Raw genomic sequence first — 16,805 nt, 5'->3', positions numbered from 1 at the left:
TGTTGTACACTTAAAATTGTGGCCACTGTAACTGAGGAACAGAATTTTAAATTGTATTTATTATTTTTATTTTTTTATTTTCGAGACAGAGTCTCGCTCTGTCACCCGGGCTGGAATGCAGTGGTGCGATCTCTGCTCACTGCAAGCTCTGCCTCCCAGGTTCACACCATTCTCCTGCCTCAGCTTCCCGAGTAGCTGGGACTACAGGCGCCCACCACCATGCACGGCTAATTTTGTTTCTGTATTTTCAGTAGAGACAGGGTTTCACCATGTTAGCCAGGATGGTCTCGATCTCCTGAACTTGTGTTCCCCCCGCCTCGGCCTCCCAAAGTGCTGGGATTACAGAAATTGTATTTATTTTTAATTAATTTAAAATTAAGCATAAACAACATGCAGCTAGTGGTGCTGTACTGGACAACACAGCCCATGGAAATATGTTCTTGCATTTTGCTGAACCACTTGAAAATAAGTTGCAGACATCATGATACTTCACCCTTAAATTTTTACTTCTTCAGAATAAGGACATTTTTCCTATGTAACTAGGGTACTGTTGTCAGAGGTGTTTGAACCAGAGCAACTCTGTCTTGAACAGGAGCTGGGGAAAAAAAGGCTGAGACCGACTGGGCTGCATTCCCAGGAGGTTAGGCATTCTTAGTCACAGGATGAGATGGGAAGTCAGCACAAGATACAGGTCATAAAGACCTTGCTGGTAAAACAGGATGCAGTAGGCTGGGCACGGTGGCTCATGCTGTAATCCCAGCACTTTGGGAGGCCGAGGCAGATGATCACTTGCAGTCAGGAATTCTAGACCATCCTGGCCAACATGGTGAAGCCCCATCTCTACTAAAAATACAAAAATTAGCTGGGCACGATGATGGGTGCCTGTAATCTCAGCTACTTGGGAGGCTGAGGTGGGAGAATCGCTTGAACCTGGGAGGCAGAGGTTGCAGTGAGCTGAAATCGCACCACTGCACTTCAGCCTGGGTGAAAGATGGAGACTTCATCTCAAAAACAAAACAGGATGCAGTACAGAAGCCGACCAAAACCAAGATGGCCATGAAAGTGACCTCTGGTCATCCTCACTGTTCATTATACGCTAATTATAATGCATTAGCATGCTAAAGGACACTCTCACCAGCGTCATGACAGTTTACAAATGCCATGGCAACGTCTAGAAATTACTCTCTATGGTCTAAAAAGGGGAGGAACCCTCAGTTCCCGGAACTGCCCAACCCTTTCATGGGAAACTCATGAATCATCCACCCTTCATTTAGCATATTATCAAGAAATTACTGTAAGTATAATCAGTTGACTAGCCCATGCTGCTGCTGTCTATGGAGTAGCCATTCTTTATTCCTTTACTTTCTTAATAAACTTGCTTTCTCTTTACTCTATGAACTTGTCCCAAATTATTTATTTATTTTTGAGAGATAGAGTCTTGCTCTGTCGCCGAGGCTGGAGTGCAGTGGTGCAATCTTGGCTCACTGCAACCTCTGCCTCCCGTGTTCAAGCGATTCTCCTGCCTCAGCTTCCCAAGTAGCTAGGACTACAGGTGCGTGCCACCACGTCCAGCTAATTTTTGTATTTTTTAGTAGAGACAGGGTCTCACTATATGTTGACCAGGCTGGTCTTGAACTCCTGACCTCAAGTGATCTGCCTGCCTCAGCCTCCCAAAGTGCTGGGATTACAGGTGTGAGCCACTGCGCCTGGCCCTGAATTCTTTCTTGGGCGAGGTCCAAGAATCCTCCTTTGGGGTCTAGATCCGGACACCTTTCCGGTAACATCTTCTTGGCTACCACAAAAGGACTATACCGAGGAGACCCCCAACTCAAAGGAAAGAGACTGCAGCACTGATTATCTGACTTTGGGTAAGTGGTGGGGTACATTTTACCCGGGTAAAGGATGGAATTGAGTGAGAGGCCCAACTTAGGAGAGTTAGTTTCTCCTGAGACAGACAAGGTTCAAGGCCCCTCTTAATAAAAGGCAAGGATGCTTGACCGAACTTGGGTTCAAGGCCCAACTTAGGAAGGTAAGAGTCCTTCCTAATATTTAGAGGGTTAGAGGACCTTCCCTCAGTAAAGTCCCTTTTGGTTAAAAAATGGGTTTGGGCTGGGCGTGATGGCTCACGCCTGTAATCCTAGCTCTTAGGGAGGGAGAGGCAGGAAGATTGCTTGAGCCCAGGAGTTCAAGACCTGCCTGGACAATATATTGAGACCCTGTTCTCCACAAAAAGAAAAAAAAAAAAAAAAGAGGATTTGGCATTATGGGATGTTAACCCATCTTTGAATTAATCTGCCTTGCACTGCTTGCTGATGGCTATGGGTGACAGGATTAGACAAGTACAGGACCATGGGACATGGGAGCTTTTTCCTCCCCCAAAAGAGGGAAACTTGAGAGCTGATGGGTCTGCTGGAAAAGATCCCTTTGTGACTGACAAGCAGCTGCCTGAACTTTTGAGTCAGTGTCGCTGCAATGGGTGGGTCTTTCTCCCACCCCCTGAGCTCCTTGCCTTCCCCACCTCATCGCAGGCAATGCTTTTCTCTCTCTCGTTCTCTCCTTTCCCTTTCCTATCTTTTCTGTTACTCAGGGCGACCATCTTGCCCAGAGACCAAATGTTGAAACTGCTGGTCGGAGGTCATTCCACCCCACTTTGAATAAAGATGACAGGGCTCAAACAGGGGCAAGTTTGAGCCTTACCAGTTCGATATTGGGTGCTAAGCAGAATGGTTAATATCTATGTTTTGTCACAAGTATTTTGCTCTGGCAGGATGGAAAATGTTAATTTGGTTATCCCATGCAATCCCTTGAACGGCATCTTACAAAATTGAGAGGCTTTTGCCTGTGGTTCCATGAAAAGGAAAAAGATGATTTTCTTTGGTGTTGCAGCTTGGCCCCCAGGGCTATGGTGTGGCAAGCAGGGTCACTAAGGTCACTCAGGGAAAGGGAACCCAGAAACCTGGCATGCAGGCAAAAGGGTAAGAATTTCTTACTGGTCAGGCTTGTGGGCTGTCTGTGCAAACTGGTTGTAGGAATTGTAAAAATCACTGTCTCCTCTGCAAAGTTCTTTTTTTTTTTTTTTTTTTTTTTTTTTTTTTTGAGACAGCGTCTCCCTCTGTTGCCCAGGCTGGAGTGCACTCTGCCTCCCAGGTTCATGCCATTCTCCTGCCTCAGCCTCCCGAGTAGCTGGGACTACAGGCGCCCGTCATCTCACCCGGCTAATTTTTTGTATTTTTAGTAGAGACGGGGTATCACCGTATTAGCCAGGATGGTCTTGATCTCCTGACCTCGTGATCCTCCCGCTTCAGCCTCCCAAAGTGCTGGGATTACAGGCGTGAGCCACCCTGCCTGGCCGCAAAGTTCTGATTAATGAGAAAAAGGATTTGTGAGGTTAAACTGTAGTGAATCTGTTATACTTTGTGCTATGAATTTGTCTTTCTATATCGTTCTGTCATAAAGAGGGGTACCTTATGATACTTTGTGCTATGAATACTTTGTGCTATGGATTTGTATACTTTGTGCTATGAATTTGTCTTTCTATATCGTTCTGTCATAAAGAGGGGTACTTTGTGCTATGAATTTGTCTTTCTATATCGTTCTGTCATAAAGAGGCGTACCTTATGATAGAACATGGGCTTAGAACCCCATAAGCCTGCTGTTCAAGCTAGCCTGGCAAACTGGTCAGTTACAAACTTTGCTGCAGGTCCCTGAAGCAAACAAAAAAAACTGGATGAGGTTTGTACTAGTCCGTTTTCACACTGCCATAAAGAAATACCTGAGACTGGATAAATTATAGAGGAAAGAGGTTTAATTGACTTACAGTTCCACATGGCTGGGGAGGCCTCAGGAAACTTATAATCAGGGTGGAAGGTGAAGGAAAAGCAAGGCACCTTCCTCCCTAGGCAGCAGGAGAGAGAGAAGAGCGAAGGAGAAACTTCCAAACACGAATAAAACCATCAGATCTCGTGAGAACTCACTCACTATCATGAGAAAAGCAAGGGGGAAACAGCCCCCATGATCCAATCAGCTCCCTCCCTCAACACATGGGGATTACAGGTCCCTCCCTTGACATGTGGGGATTACAATTTGAGATGAGATTTTCGTGGGGACACAGAGCAAAACCGTATCAAGATTTCCCTCAGGTCTTGTTTTATGTCTTTGGGAGCTTGACCTTGTAACCACACGGTGGTAATTTCTCTTGGTTTCCACCATCCAGGGAACAGGAGTTTTGGGATTCATGTCATAGTTAGCCTTAAAAATTATCTTGAGGCTGGGTGCGGTGGCTCACGACTGTAATCCCAGCACTTTGGGAGGCCGAGGTGGGCGGATCACCTGAGGTCAGGAGTTCACGACCAGCCTGACCAACATGGCGAAACCCCATCTCTACTAAAAATAGAAAAATTAGCTGCACATGGTGGCACGTGCCTGTAATCCCAGCCACTTGGGAGGCTGGGGCAGGAGAATCTCTGGAACTCCAGAGGCAGAGGTTGCAGTGAGCCTAGACTGAGCCACTGCACTCCAGCCTGAGGGACAGAGTGAGACTGCTTCTCAAAAAAAAAAAAATTATCTTGAGCAGTTAAAAGCCATTGCAAGCTCAAAATTGACTACTCTAGGCTCCTTCTGGAAAGAGCAATGGAGCCTGCCCAGTGCTGTAGCTCAGTAGCTAAGCCTTTGTCTTTTCACAGTGGTGGCCCAGGTTCAATTTTTGGCCTAGGAAATGAGTTATTTCTGTCATGTGGCCTTTGCCATTCATTGAGTCTCTTTCCCTCCATGAACAACTTCCGACTTCCTTTCTTGAATTTTCCTTTCTCTGAGCACCTGAGGTGCTATGAGGTTACCTTTGGTAAAATTCAAAAGCCAGAAATATTGGCCATTTGGCCAGGCTACAGTCGGGTAATAAGAGATTTAAAAAGATATTTTTTTTTTAAAGAGTGCTATGGTTAAAAGTCAGCTTAGTTACAAGCAGATATTCAAGTTATAAGTGTATTTAAAAGGTCTTTATATTTTTTTCTCTTCTTGGATCTTATTTTTCTAAAGAAAAAAATGGTTTTCTCCTTAGTTGACTGAATTGTTTTTCTCTATTTTGTCTTCTTGCCTGTCCACATAAGAGCACCTAAGATAATTTCTTTCTTTCTTTTTTTTTTTTAAGACAGAGTCTTGCTCTGTCGCCCAGGCTGGAGTGCAATGGCGCAACCTTGGCTCACTGCAACCTCTGCCTCCTGGGATTCAAGCGATTCTCCCACCTCAGCCTCCCGAGTAGCTGGGATTACAAGTGCCTGCTACCACGCCGGGCTAATTTTTGTATTTTTTTAGTAGAGACGGGGTTTCACCATGTTGGCCAGGCTGGTCTCAAACTACTGACCTTGTGATCCACCTGCCTTGGCCTCCCAAAGTGCTGGGATTACAGGCATGAGCCACCGCGCCCGGCCAAGAGGACCTAAGATAATTTCTAACAGCCTGTGACTCCTTGGGAAAAATGGAGGAGATGCCACAGATCTTGTTTTGGGAAAAACCTCTGTTTTCCTCCTGAAACTCCAGGAATTAGAACTGAATAGATCGATCTCTCTTGAAATCTAAGGCTCTCTTCTGTCTGGCATTGCATTATCTGACGTTTTTTACTTTGGGGGGGTATCAGAAATTACTTCACATTATGAGAGAGCTTTGGTGTGTAATAACTAGTTGGAGGATATACTTTTGGGCATGGCTAATGGCAAGTAAGGGAGGATTCTCAGCTCTTTGCATGTTTGGATCAGAGAAGCATGCTCTTGGCCACCTAGAAGGTATGGATATGTTCCCACTGCCACTGAGAGATAAGACTCTGTTGGGAAATGGGCTGATCCCCTCCTTTTTGGGGATCCAGGATCTGGTATAAAAATGAGACCCTTAATTTTGGGGGATCTGTTTTGCCTTCCAGCTGTATGGGCTTATTAGGCCCTAGAAATTAGCTAGGTGTGGTGGCTCACGCCTGTAATCCCAGCACTTTGGGAGGCTGAGGTAGGTTGATCACGTGAGACCAGGAGTTCGAGACCAGCCTGGCCAACATGGTGAAACCCCATCTCTACTAAAAATACAAAAATTAGCTAGGTGTGGTGGTGCATGCCTGTAATCCCAGCTACTCGGGAAGCTGAGACATGAGAATCACTTGAACCTGGGAGGCAGAGGTTGCAGTGAGCTGATATCGCACCACTGCACTCCAGCCTGAGTGACAGAGTGAGACCCTGTCTCAAAAATAAATAATTTTTTAAAAAGAAAGAAACTACATGCTCTAAAAAGAAACTTAAAAACTGGCAAATGAGGCTGGGCACGGTGGCTCACGCCTGTAATCCCGGCACTTTGGGAGGCCGAGGCAAGTGGATCACCTGAGGTCAGGAGTTTGAGACCAGCCTGGCCAACATGGCGAAACCATGTCTCTACTAAAAATACAAAAATTAGCCGGGTGTGGTGGTGCACTCCTGTAGTCCCAGCTACTGGGGAGGCTGAGGCAGGAGAATCGCTTGAACCTGGGAGGCAGAAGTTGCAGTGACTGAGATCGCGCCATTATACTCCAGCCTTGGCGACAGAGTGAGACTCCGTCTCAAAAAAAAAAAAAAAAAAAAGATAAAAGAAAAAAAAGAAAAGTGAAATGTGTTTTTGGTAAAAGCTTATAAGAAGGCATAGGAATGTGGGTACTTTCTTTTTGGCCTAGTTTATAGGGTTAAAGGATTGTTTTAAGTTAGATAAGTTAGATTGTTTTAAGTTAAGATAGATTGTTTTAAGTTAGAAGGTTTGAGCAAGTTGCATAAGATTTGTGAAAAATTAATCTTGTAAAAGAAATTCTGTGTAGAAAGTAAAAAGTTGCCTCTTCAAAGTTTCCCTTCTTGTTAAAAAATAAATCATAAGTGTTAGAAATAATAGTTTCTTTTAAAAACTAACTTCTTTCAAGCCTCCTTGCTTTGTGCTAATAACTCTTTGTTAAGCCCTATTCTATGTAGCTGTTCAATATAAAAAAAAGTACCTTTGATGTCCTTGTACTTTAACCAAAATATTTATGCTAAACGTGCTCACAGGCATGTCCCAACTTACAGCTTATGCCCCTTCCTTATTTAAAAATATTATTACTTTTCTAAGTCCTTTCACAAGCAACTTCCTCTTTTCCTTTGTTCTCTATTGCCTTTACCTATTTTAAAAATTTTTAAATTATTAGCCAGTCGGGTTTTAGTTTAAATTGTAAGGTCTAGCTCCAGCCAATGAAGACAAAACACAGTAGCAAAAATAAGCTGCATAAAAAATAAACATTGCTTCCCTCCTTTGTTTAGGTGTGCTTTTTTCATTGTTCCATCTGCAAAAAGCACCCTTTCTGCAAAAAGTAAAATTACCTTGCTTAAAAAACTTTTTCCCTAAATGCTAATTTTTCCTTACAGAACCAAAAACAAGCCTTTTACATATAACATTCTGTGTGTAAACATGTTGGCTAAAATTAAAGGTTTTCCATAAATTGAACATTGGAATAAAAGCACAACAGAGTTTTCTCTTTTTTATCTCTGTCACCCAGGCTGGAGTGCAGTGGTGTGATCTCAACTCACTGCAACCTCCACCTCCCAGGTTCAAGCGATTCTCCTGCCTCAGCCTCCCGAGTAGCTGGGACTACAGGTACACCACCCCGCCTGGCTATTTTTTTAAAAAAATTTTTAGTAGAGATGGGGTTTCACCATATTGGTCAGGCTGGTCTCGAACTCCTGACCTCAAATGATCCACCCACCTTGGCCTCTCAGAGTGCTGGGATTACAGATATGAGCCACCACGCTTGACCATGAACAATATTTGTATGTAATATTAAAGGATAATGAAGATTTTTGTTTGCCTTTTGAATAAACCACAGGAAAAAGAAAGGAAAGACAAGAGATAGGTTGTTTGGAAACCTAAGTCTTCTCTGTATCAATAAGTAAAGTTTTATGCCTTTAAAAAATTTTTGAGTTATCATTTTTGGCTAAATGAATAACTTAGGGTGACCTAGAATTCTATTTTATAATATCAAATATTTTAAACCTTTGATATTGGACAAACTTTCCAAAATCAAATTACAAATTATATCTTTTTCTGACTTCATTAATGTTTTAGATATTAGGTCCCCTAAAGTCCAAAAATGACATATTTGACTTATTTGTATAAAAAAATCACCCGGAAGCAGAGCCGGAAGTGGGGTTGGTCAGGTTATCTCCACGGGTGGAGAAGCGGAGGCCCAGGAGGAGGGGTGAAAAGAAGGTGGAGGATCCTGGCTACCACTGAATCCGATACTGCTTCTCCTAGACCTCAGAGACAGAAAAAGAGAAGGGTGTGTCATCCCCCTTCCTCCTTTCCTCCCTCTCCTGAGGCAGGGGCTGGGCTGAGCGAGACCGTCACTGAGACAACAGTTACCGTGACAACCGAGCCCGAGAACCGGAGCCTTACCATCAAACTTCCGAAATGGAAGCCAGAGAAAAAGGTGGAATGGACAAGTGACACTGTGGACAATGAACGCATGCGCCGCCGCTCATCAAAATGCTGCTCTATTTATGAAAAATCCCGGGCCTTTGGCGAGAGCTCCACGGAAAGTGATGAGGAGAAAGAAGAGGGCTGTGGTCATACACACTGTGTACGTGGCCACCGCAAAGGATGGCGTCCTGCAACCCTGGGACCGGCCCCCACCACCCCTCCCCGGCCTCCTGACCCTTCCCAGACCCACGCAGGGCCAATGCAGCACTAAATTCCTCTTTCTCCCACCATGCCTGAATGTATCCATGTGGCTACTTCTCCAGTACCCTCCTTCTCTCTCTTCTGCCTGATAGAGGGAAGAGGAAGAGGAGGGTGGACAGAGATCCTGGAATTCTGACTTGCTGCTATTTCAGAACCTAGACTCCTGAGTTCCCCCAGTTCTCATTTTTCCTCCCAATACCCACCCCTTCTCTCTCGAGGGATCTAGGCACCTTGGCCCCAGCCTCTTCCTTTTGTTCTCACTGTCAAACTGCCTGTCCTGGGATCTAGTTATCTTGGCCCTGCACTCTCAACTTGAGTAGCAAACACTGAAATTGGGTTTTCAACAGTCCCAGCTTTCACTGCGAGGGTCCCAGTCAGATTCCAGGAATTCTCACCCTGGCTGTGCTTGCTAATACTGGTTTAGAGCTATCCCACGAAAATATTTAATCCTAATTCTTAGTCCTTGCCTGTGGGATATGAGGTCCTACAGGAGACCTCAGGGCTCCCAGCGCTTCTCCTGCTAACCCTCTTCATGCCCTCAAGAGGAGTTAGAAGAGAGTTCCTTGTCATTCTCACCTCTAATGGAAAATGGAACCAGAAATAATCATATCCTTTCTCTCCACCCTTCTCCTGTGATCTAGGATTTCTGACAAAGCTGGCTTGAGACTGGTCACTTAGAGCCAACTGTCTCCTCAGCCTTTTGTTTTTCAGCTTCAGAGACAGATCCAATATAGTCCCAAGGACCTGGGTCCCTGGGAAAGAAAGCAAAAGGGAAGGAGCAAAGAGATGGGGTATATCCCCTACACTATACTCTTACCTCTTAATTTCTAGGCTTTGATTTCTCTGCCAGCCCAGATGTTCAGTTCTCTTGGCCCTCCCTACCCCTTTGCTGGGATCTTGTTGTCATTTTCTTTTGCCAGTTCTTTTGCCCTACACAGTTGCAGAGATCAGTCAAATCCACACCACCAGTGAGATCTCATTCATTGCCACAGATGCACAAAATAAATAACCCAAAATCACACGCACAAAAAAATCATACAGGAAGCATTGTCAAATACGAAATGGTGTTTGGCTTTCTTTGGGCTATATTTGTATAAATATGTTATTGGTATGTGTTCCAAAGTTATGGGAAACTCCTGTGTTATAATTGTTATGTAAAATTATTGAAAGTCATAGAAGTAACCACAATTCCTAGTCAAATATGACTTTAATAATGGCTGTCCTAAGACTTTGTGTCATCCACAGACAATTGTTGACTTGTTTTAATCCTCTTTGAAAGGTGGTTTATAATCAGCTATAGGTCTTTGACAGGTGATCTTAAACGCAGGTTTCGGATAACTTTGGAGATTGTGACATTAGAATAGAGGAAAAACTTTCAGGACTGTCATAGCTGAAATGTTTATTAATATCAAGCACAGCAGGCATTAATTGCATGGACTGAACTAATAACAGAAGACTGAAATAATCCTTTTATGACTTTTTGCTTAAAACGTTGCTGATCCTTTGTTTTGTTTTTCAGAGTCAAGAAAACTTTTAAGCTATTTACTTTTTTTTTTTTTTTTTTTTCGAGACAGAGTCTTGTTCTGTTGCCCAGGCTGGAGTGCAGTGGTGCAATTTCAGCTCACCACCACCTCTGCCTCCTGGGTTCAAGCAATTCTTGTGCATCAGACTCCCGAGTAGCTGGGACTACAGGTGGGCACCATCACACCCAGCTAATTTTTTATATTTTTAGTAGAGACAGGGTTTTGCCATGTTGGCCAGGCTGGTCTCAAACTCCTGACCTCAGGTGATCTGCCCACCTCGGCCTCCCAAAGTTTTGGGATTATAGGCGTGAGCCACTGCGCCCAGCCGATTTACAGTTTTTGATAATTGAGTAAAGTATACTCCTATAAACAAAAGTTGGGGCATATTTGTTTCTCTCTACCTTATTTATCCAGAATTTGGAAACCACTTGTGAGTATTCTTAACTTATGGCAATATAGTTATTTGCATAAGTGCAGTAAGAATCTGTCTTCATTTGTAATAGGACACAATTGGAGAAACTGGTAATTTTACCAAGGCTTTGACTGGAATGGCATGCTTTTCTTTAAGGAATCAAAATTAACATATAGAGCCAATAAAAGCCCCTTGGGAAAACTGGCTTTATACCTTGTCTACACAGTCCCTGTACAGTGTTCCTGACCTGCGTTAAGTAAAGAATGTCACTTTCTGACAGGCCCAGGAGCCCCAAGTTATATTGGGACCTCAAGAGGAGAGAAATTTACCCAACTCATACAGGTAGTTGACAGTAATAACCCATGGCTTGGCTTGACTTTAAAAAAAAGTCTTATCTAAGATTCCTTATGGAGCAAAGTTCCGTCAAAGCCAATTTAAAAAGGAGCCTATATGGCAAATAATTATTCTTGCTGCACTTTATACAAATAATCAGGCCAAGTATAATAAGACTAATGCTTATTTTGCAAATGAATCAGTCTTACAATGATTTGTCTTTAGTAAAAATGAGGGCTGGAGAGAGAAAAATTGTTTCAAGAACTATGGTACACTTGTTATTAAGTTCTAGTCCCATCAGTTGTTTTTGAGTTTTTTTCCCACAATTTAGACTGACTCTGCTTATTCCTGTGAACCAACCAATGATCTCTGGCTACAGCTAAGAAGAAACAAGAGGGATGGTTAATTTAAAAATCTAGACCAATATTCTATTTCTGGGCACGTATTGGAATCGGCTAGCAATGTTATGTCAGCTTGGTTCCAACAGTTGCCTGCTTCATGGGAAGCCTTCTTAATTTAATTTACCTGGGATAGTTTAACTTCTTTTGCTTTAGTGTTGTGGAATATATTGCCATTGTACTCTTTGTGTAGGAATGCAGGATAAGCTTACTCAATGTTTTCTTAAATTGAACACTTATTAATCTTCCGGATACCACCTTTTGTCAGAACTCAGAGTTATGAGTAGCCCTCACCATACAGATAATTTCTAACTGAGTTCCTCTCTACCCTGAATACGACAGACCCTGTTAGGCAGGAATATCATCTTCCCTATTCAGCCTGAAGAATTTACAGAAGATTGATCTTTGTCCCTCTATAACCCTTAGGATTAAGGGGACCCTTGTAAAAGGGAGGGGGGAAAATATGTCAGAGGCATTTGAACCAGAGCAATTCCATCTTGAACAGAGGGTGGGTAAAATAAGGTTGAGACCAGGCCGGGCGTGGTGGCTCATGGCTGTAATCCCAGCACTTTGGGAGGCCGAGGCAGGTGGATCATGAAGTCAGGAGTTCGAGACCAGACTGACCAACATGGTGAAACCCTGTCTCTACTAAAAATACAAAAATTAGCCAGGCATGGTGGTTCACACCTGTAATCCCAACTACTCAGGAGGCTGAGGCAGGAGAATCGCTTGAACCCGGGAGGTGGAGGTTGCAGTGAGCTGAGATTGTGCCATTGCCCTCCTGCCTGGGTGACAGAGCAAGACTCCGTCTCAAAATAAATAAATAAATAAATAAATAAATAAATAAATAAATAAATCTGAGACCTACTGGGCTGCATTCCAAAGAGATTAGGCATTCTTAGTCACAGGATGACATAGCAGGTCAGCACAAGACACAGTTCACAAAGACCCTGCTGATAAAACAGGATGCAGTAAAGAAGCCGGTCAAAACCTACCAAAACCAAGATGGCGATGAAAGCGACCTCTGGTCATCCTCACTGCTCATTATATGTGAAATATAATACATTAGCATGCTAAAAGACATGGCACCAGTGCCATGACAGTTTACAAATGCCATGGCAACATCTGGAAGTTACCCTATATGGTCCTAAAAGGGGAGGAATCCTCATTTCTGGGAATTGCCTGCCCCTTTCGTGGAAAACTCATGAATAATTTACACCTTGTTTAGCATATAATCAAGAAATAACTATAAGTATAATCAGTTGAGCAGCCCATTCCACTGCTTTGCCTATGGAATAGCCATTCTTTTATTCCTTTACTTTTTTAACAAACTTGCTTTCACTTTATGAACTCACCCTGAATTCTTTCTTGTGTGAGGTCCAAGAACCCTCTCTTGGGGTTTAGATGGGGACTTCTTTCTGGTAACATTGTTATCACACTCAAGAATTTTTTATAAAAAATATATTTAAATATAATTCACATCTCATACGATTCACCCATTTAAAGAATATAATTCTATGTTTTTAGCATACCCAGAGTTATGAAATGATCATCACAATCAATTTCAGAATATTTTTATCACCCTAAAAAGAAGCCTGTACCCATTAACTGTCACTCCCCATTTTTCCTTCAAACCTCTTCTCCTGCTGCTTACCCCCCACCCCAGCACTAGGCAACTACCAATCTACGTTCTGTCTCTGTGGATTTGCCTCTTCTGGACATTTCAAAAAAATGGAATTATACAATATGTGCAATATGTGGTCCTTTGTAGCTGGCTTCTGTCATTTTGCATAATGTTTTCAAGATCTGTCCATTTTGTAGCACATATCAATACTTCTTTTCTTTATTGAATTGAGGTAAAAGTCACATAACATTCACCATTTCAATAATTTTAAAGTGTACAATTCAGTGGCTTCCAGTACATTCACAATGTTGGGCAATTGTCTTACCTGTTCCTGCTGTTGTAACAAAATATCTTAGACTGGGTAATTTATAAACAACAGAAATTTATTTCTCACAGTTCTGGAGGATGGGAAATCCAAGTTCAAGGTGTCAGATTTGGTGTCTGGTGAGGGCCTGCTAATCATAGATGGTGCCTTCTCTGTGTCTTCACATGGCAGAAGGGTGCTAACCGCTCCTTCTGACCTCTTTTATTTTTTAATTAATTAATTAATTATTTTTTTTTTGAGACAGGGTCTCATTCTGTCACCCAGACTAAAGTGCAGTGGCAAGATCAAAGCTCACTACAGCCTCAGCTTCCCAGGGCTCAGGTGATCTTCCCATCTCAGCCTCCCGAGTAGCTGGGACTACAGGCATGCACAACCATGCCTGGGTAATTTTTGTATTCTTTATAGAGACAGGGTTTCACCATATTGCCCAGCCTGGTTTTGAACTCCTAGGCTCAAGTAACCTACCTGCCTTGGTCTCCCAAAGTGCTAGGATTATAGGCATGAGCTACTGCACCCAGCCTTCTGACCTCTTTTATAAGGGCACTAACCCCATCTTATGACCTAGTCACCTGCTAAAGGCCCCACCTCTTAATACGATCGCGTTGGGTATTAGGTTCCAACATATAAATTTGAAGGGCACACTTTCAGACCATAGGATTTTCCCCTGGCTGCCCAAACTCATGGTCTTCTCCATGCAAAATTCCATCTTAATAGCTCCCAAGATCTTGTTCTAGCACCAACTCAAAAGTCTGAAGTCCAGAATCTCATCTAAATCAGACATAAGTGACTCAAAAGTGTGATTAAGGCCAGGTGCAGTGGCTTACGCCTGTAATCCCAGCACTTTGGAAGGCTGAGGTGGGGGGATGAATTGAGGCCAGGCATTTGAGACCAGCCTGGCCAACATGACAAAACCCCATCTCTACTAAAAATACAAAAATTAGCCAGGCATGGTGGTGCATGCCTGTAGTCCCAGCTACTCTGAGGCAAAAGAATTGCTTGGCTGGGCGCTGTGGCTCACGCCTGTAATCCCAGCACTTTGGGAGGCCAAGGCGGGCGGATCACAAGGTCAGGAGATCCAGACCGTCTTGGCTAACACAGTGAAACCCCGTCTCTACTAAAAATACAAAAAAATTAGTGGGGCGTGGTGGCGGGCGCCTGTAGTCCCAGCTACTCAGGAGGCTGAGGCAGGAGGCAGGAGAATGGCGTGAACCCGGGAGGCGGAGCTTGCAGTGAGCTGAGATCGCACCACTGCACTCCAGCCTGGGCAACAGAACGAGACTCCGTCTCAGAAAAAAAAAAAAAAAAAAAAGTGTGATCTATCCTGAGGCAAATTCTTCTTCAGTGGTGAGCCTGTGAAATCAAACAAGGTATGTGCTTTCTAAATACAATGGTGGGACAGGCAAAGGACAGACATTTTTATTCCAAACAGGAGTAGGAAAGAAGAGATAAGAGATCTCAACCAAATAAAAAACCCAGCAAGGCAAACATTAAATCTTAAGGCTCCAGAATATTCTTCTTTGACTTGATATTCTGCAATCTGGACACACTGGGTTGGGGATTGGACTCCCAAGGTTCCAGGCAACCCTGTTCCCATGGGTTTGCTAGGCCCAGCCCATACCACACCTGTCATAGGTTAGAGTCCGGTGCCTACAGCTGTCCCAAGCTGGAATTGCATGCCCATGGCTCTATCTTCCTGGGGTCTTGGGAACAGTCCCACTCCCACATCTCTGCTAAGGCTTTCCCTATTGGAGGCTCTCTGTGGTGGTCTCACCCTTGTGGTAGCTTCTGCCTGGGTCATGAGGCCAAGGCTCCGGGTGGCTCCATCCTTTAAAATGTAGGTGAAGACAGGCATGTCCCACATCTCATGCACTCTTTGGACTAGTGGAGATGGCACCATGAAGATGTTGCAAAGGTCTACTGCCTGTGCCTTCTGGAGGAGCAGCCTGAGCTACCCAGCTGGGGTGGCCAAGGAGCACTGAAATCATTTTGTTCCCAAGGCCTTAGCATTCTGGGCCTGTGCTGGGATAAGCAGCCCCAGCAATCTCCATAAATGCCTTTGGGGTCATCCTTCCATTGTCCTGATGAACAGCATCTGGCTCTCTTCTATTTGCATGAATCTCCTTACCAAATAGTTGCTTGGCCACACCCTTGGTGTTCCCTCCCAACCATGCTTTTTCTTTTCCTTTTTTTTGAGGCAGGGTCTTTCTCTGTCACTCAGGCTAGAGTGCAGTGGTACAATCTCAGCTCACTGCAGCTGCAGCCTCCCAGTCTCAAGCAATCCTCCCAGCTCAGCCTCCCGAGTAGCTGGGACTACAGGTGCTTGCCACAATGCCAGGCTGCTTTTTTTTTTTTTTTTTGAAATGGAGTCTCACTCTGTCACCCAGGCTGGAATGCAGTGGCGTGATCTTGGCTCACTGCAACCTCCGCTTCCCAGGTTCAAGCAATTCTCCTACCTCAGCCTCCTGAGTAGCTGGGATCACAGGCGCCTGCCACCAAGCCCAGCTAATTTTTGTATTTTTAGTAGAGACAGGGTTTCGCCATGTTGGCCAGGCTGGTCTTGAACTCTTGACCTCCAGTGATCCACCCGCCTTGGCCTCCCAAAGTGTTTGCATTACAGGCATGAGCCACCACGCCCAGCCCCAGGCCCCTTTCATAAGGGAACTAATTACCTCCTAAAGGCCCCACCTCTTAATAGTATCACATTAGGTATTAGGTTCTAACATACGAATTTTGGGGAGAAATCAACATTCAGACCATAGCAGCAACCATCATCACGAGGACATTTTCATCACCCTAAAAAGACTCCTTGTAGCTCTTAAACAGTCACTCCCATTCCCCACCCCCTCAGCCCTAGGCAACCACTCATCTCCTTTCTGTCTCTACAGATTTGCCTATTCTAGACATTTCATACAAATGGAATTGTACAATATGTGGCTTTTTATATTTGGCTTATTTCATTTAGTATAATATTTTCAATATTTTTTCCAGGTTGTACTGCATATTAGTACATCATTCTGAATAATATTCCATTTTATGGATATACCACATTTTGTTCATTTATGAGTTGATGGACATCTGGGTTGTGTCTGCCTTTTGACTATTATAAATGATGCTGCTCTGAACATTGGTGTGCAAGTTTTTGTTTGAACACTTGTGTTCAGTTCTCTTGGATATATATCTAGGAGTGGAAGTGCTGGGTCATATGTTTAACTTTTTGAAGAATTGCTAAACTGTTTTTCACAGAGATGACACCATTTTACATGTCCAGAAGCAATGTGTGAGGGTTCCAATTTCTACATATTTTTACACTTCTTCGAGTCTGTCTTTTTTTATTACAGTGGATGTGAAGTGGTATCTCACTGTGGTTTTGTTGGCATTTACTAATTTGGTTAACTTGAATCTTAAACTCAGCTGATAAAAAAAGAAATAGATAATTTCCGTTGACCCTAGTGACTAATGATGTTGGGCATTATTTCACGTG

The 16,805-nt window shown here is 43.6% G+C and overlaps 1 protein-coding gene across 1 annotated transcript; it reads left to right on the top strand.

Moving 5' to 3' along the window:
- The first annotated feature begins 2,318 nt into the window (after positions 1–2,318).
- LOC100990813 (E3 ubiquitin-protein ligase PPP1R11-like) lies at positions 2,319–8,719 on the top strand. The gene is made up of 2 exons (XM_034935320.3): positions 2,319–2,476; positions 8,284–8,719. The coding sequence occupies exons 1-2, from the start codon at positions 2,319–2,321 to the stop codon at positions 8,717–8,719; spliced, it is 594 nt and encodes a 197-aa protein (XP_034791211.3).
- Positions 8,720–16,805: the final 8,086 nt, after the last annotated feature.

Source organism: Pan paniscus, chromosome 1 (assembly GCF_029289425.2).
Source record: "Pan paniscus chromosome 1, NHGRI_mPanPan1-v2.0_pri, whole genome shotgun sequence".
Classification (NCBI taxonomy): Eukaryota; Metazoa; Chordata; class Mammalia; order Primates; family Hominidae; genus Pan; species Pan paniscus.
Note: the sequence above shows the minus strand (reverse complement) of the source record. Positions and strands in the feature narration are given on the sequence as shown.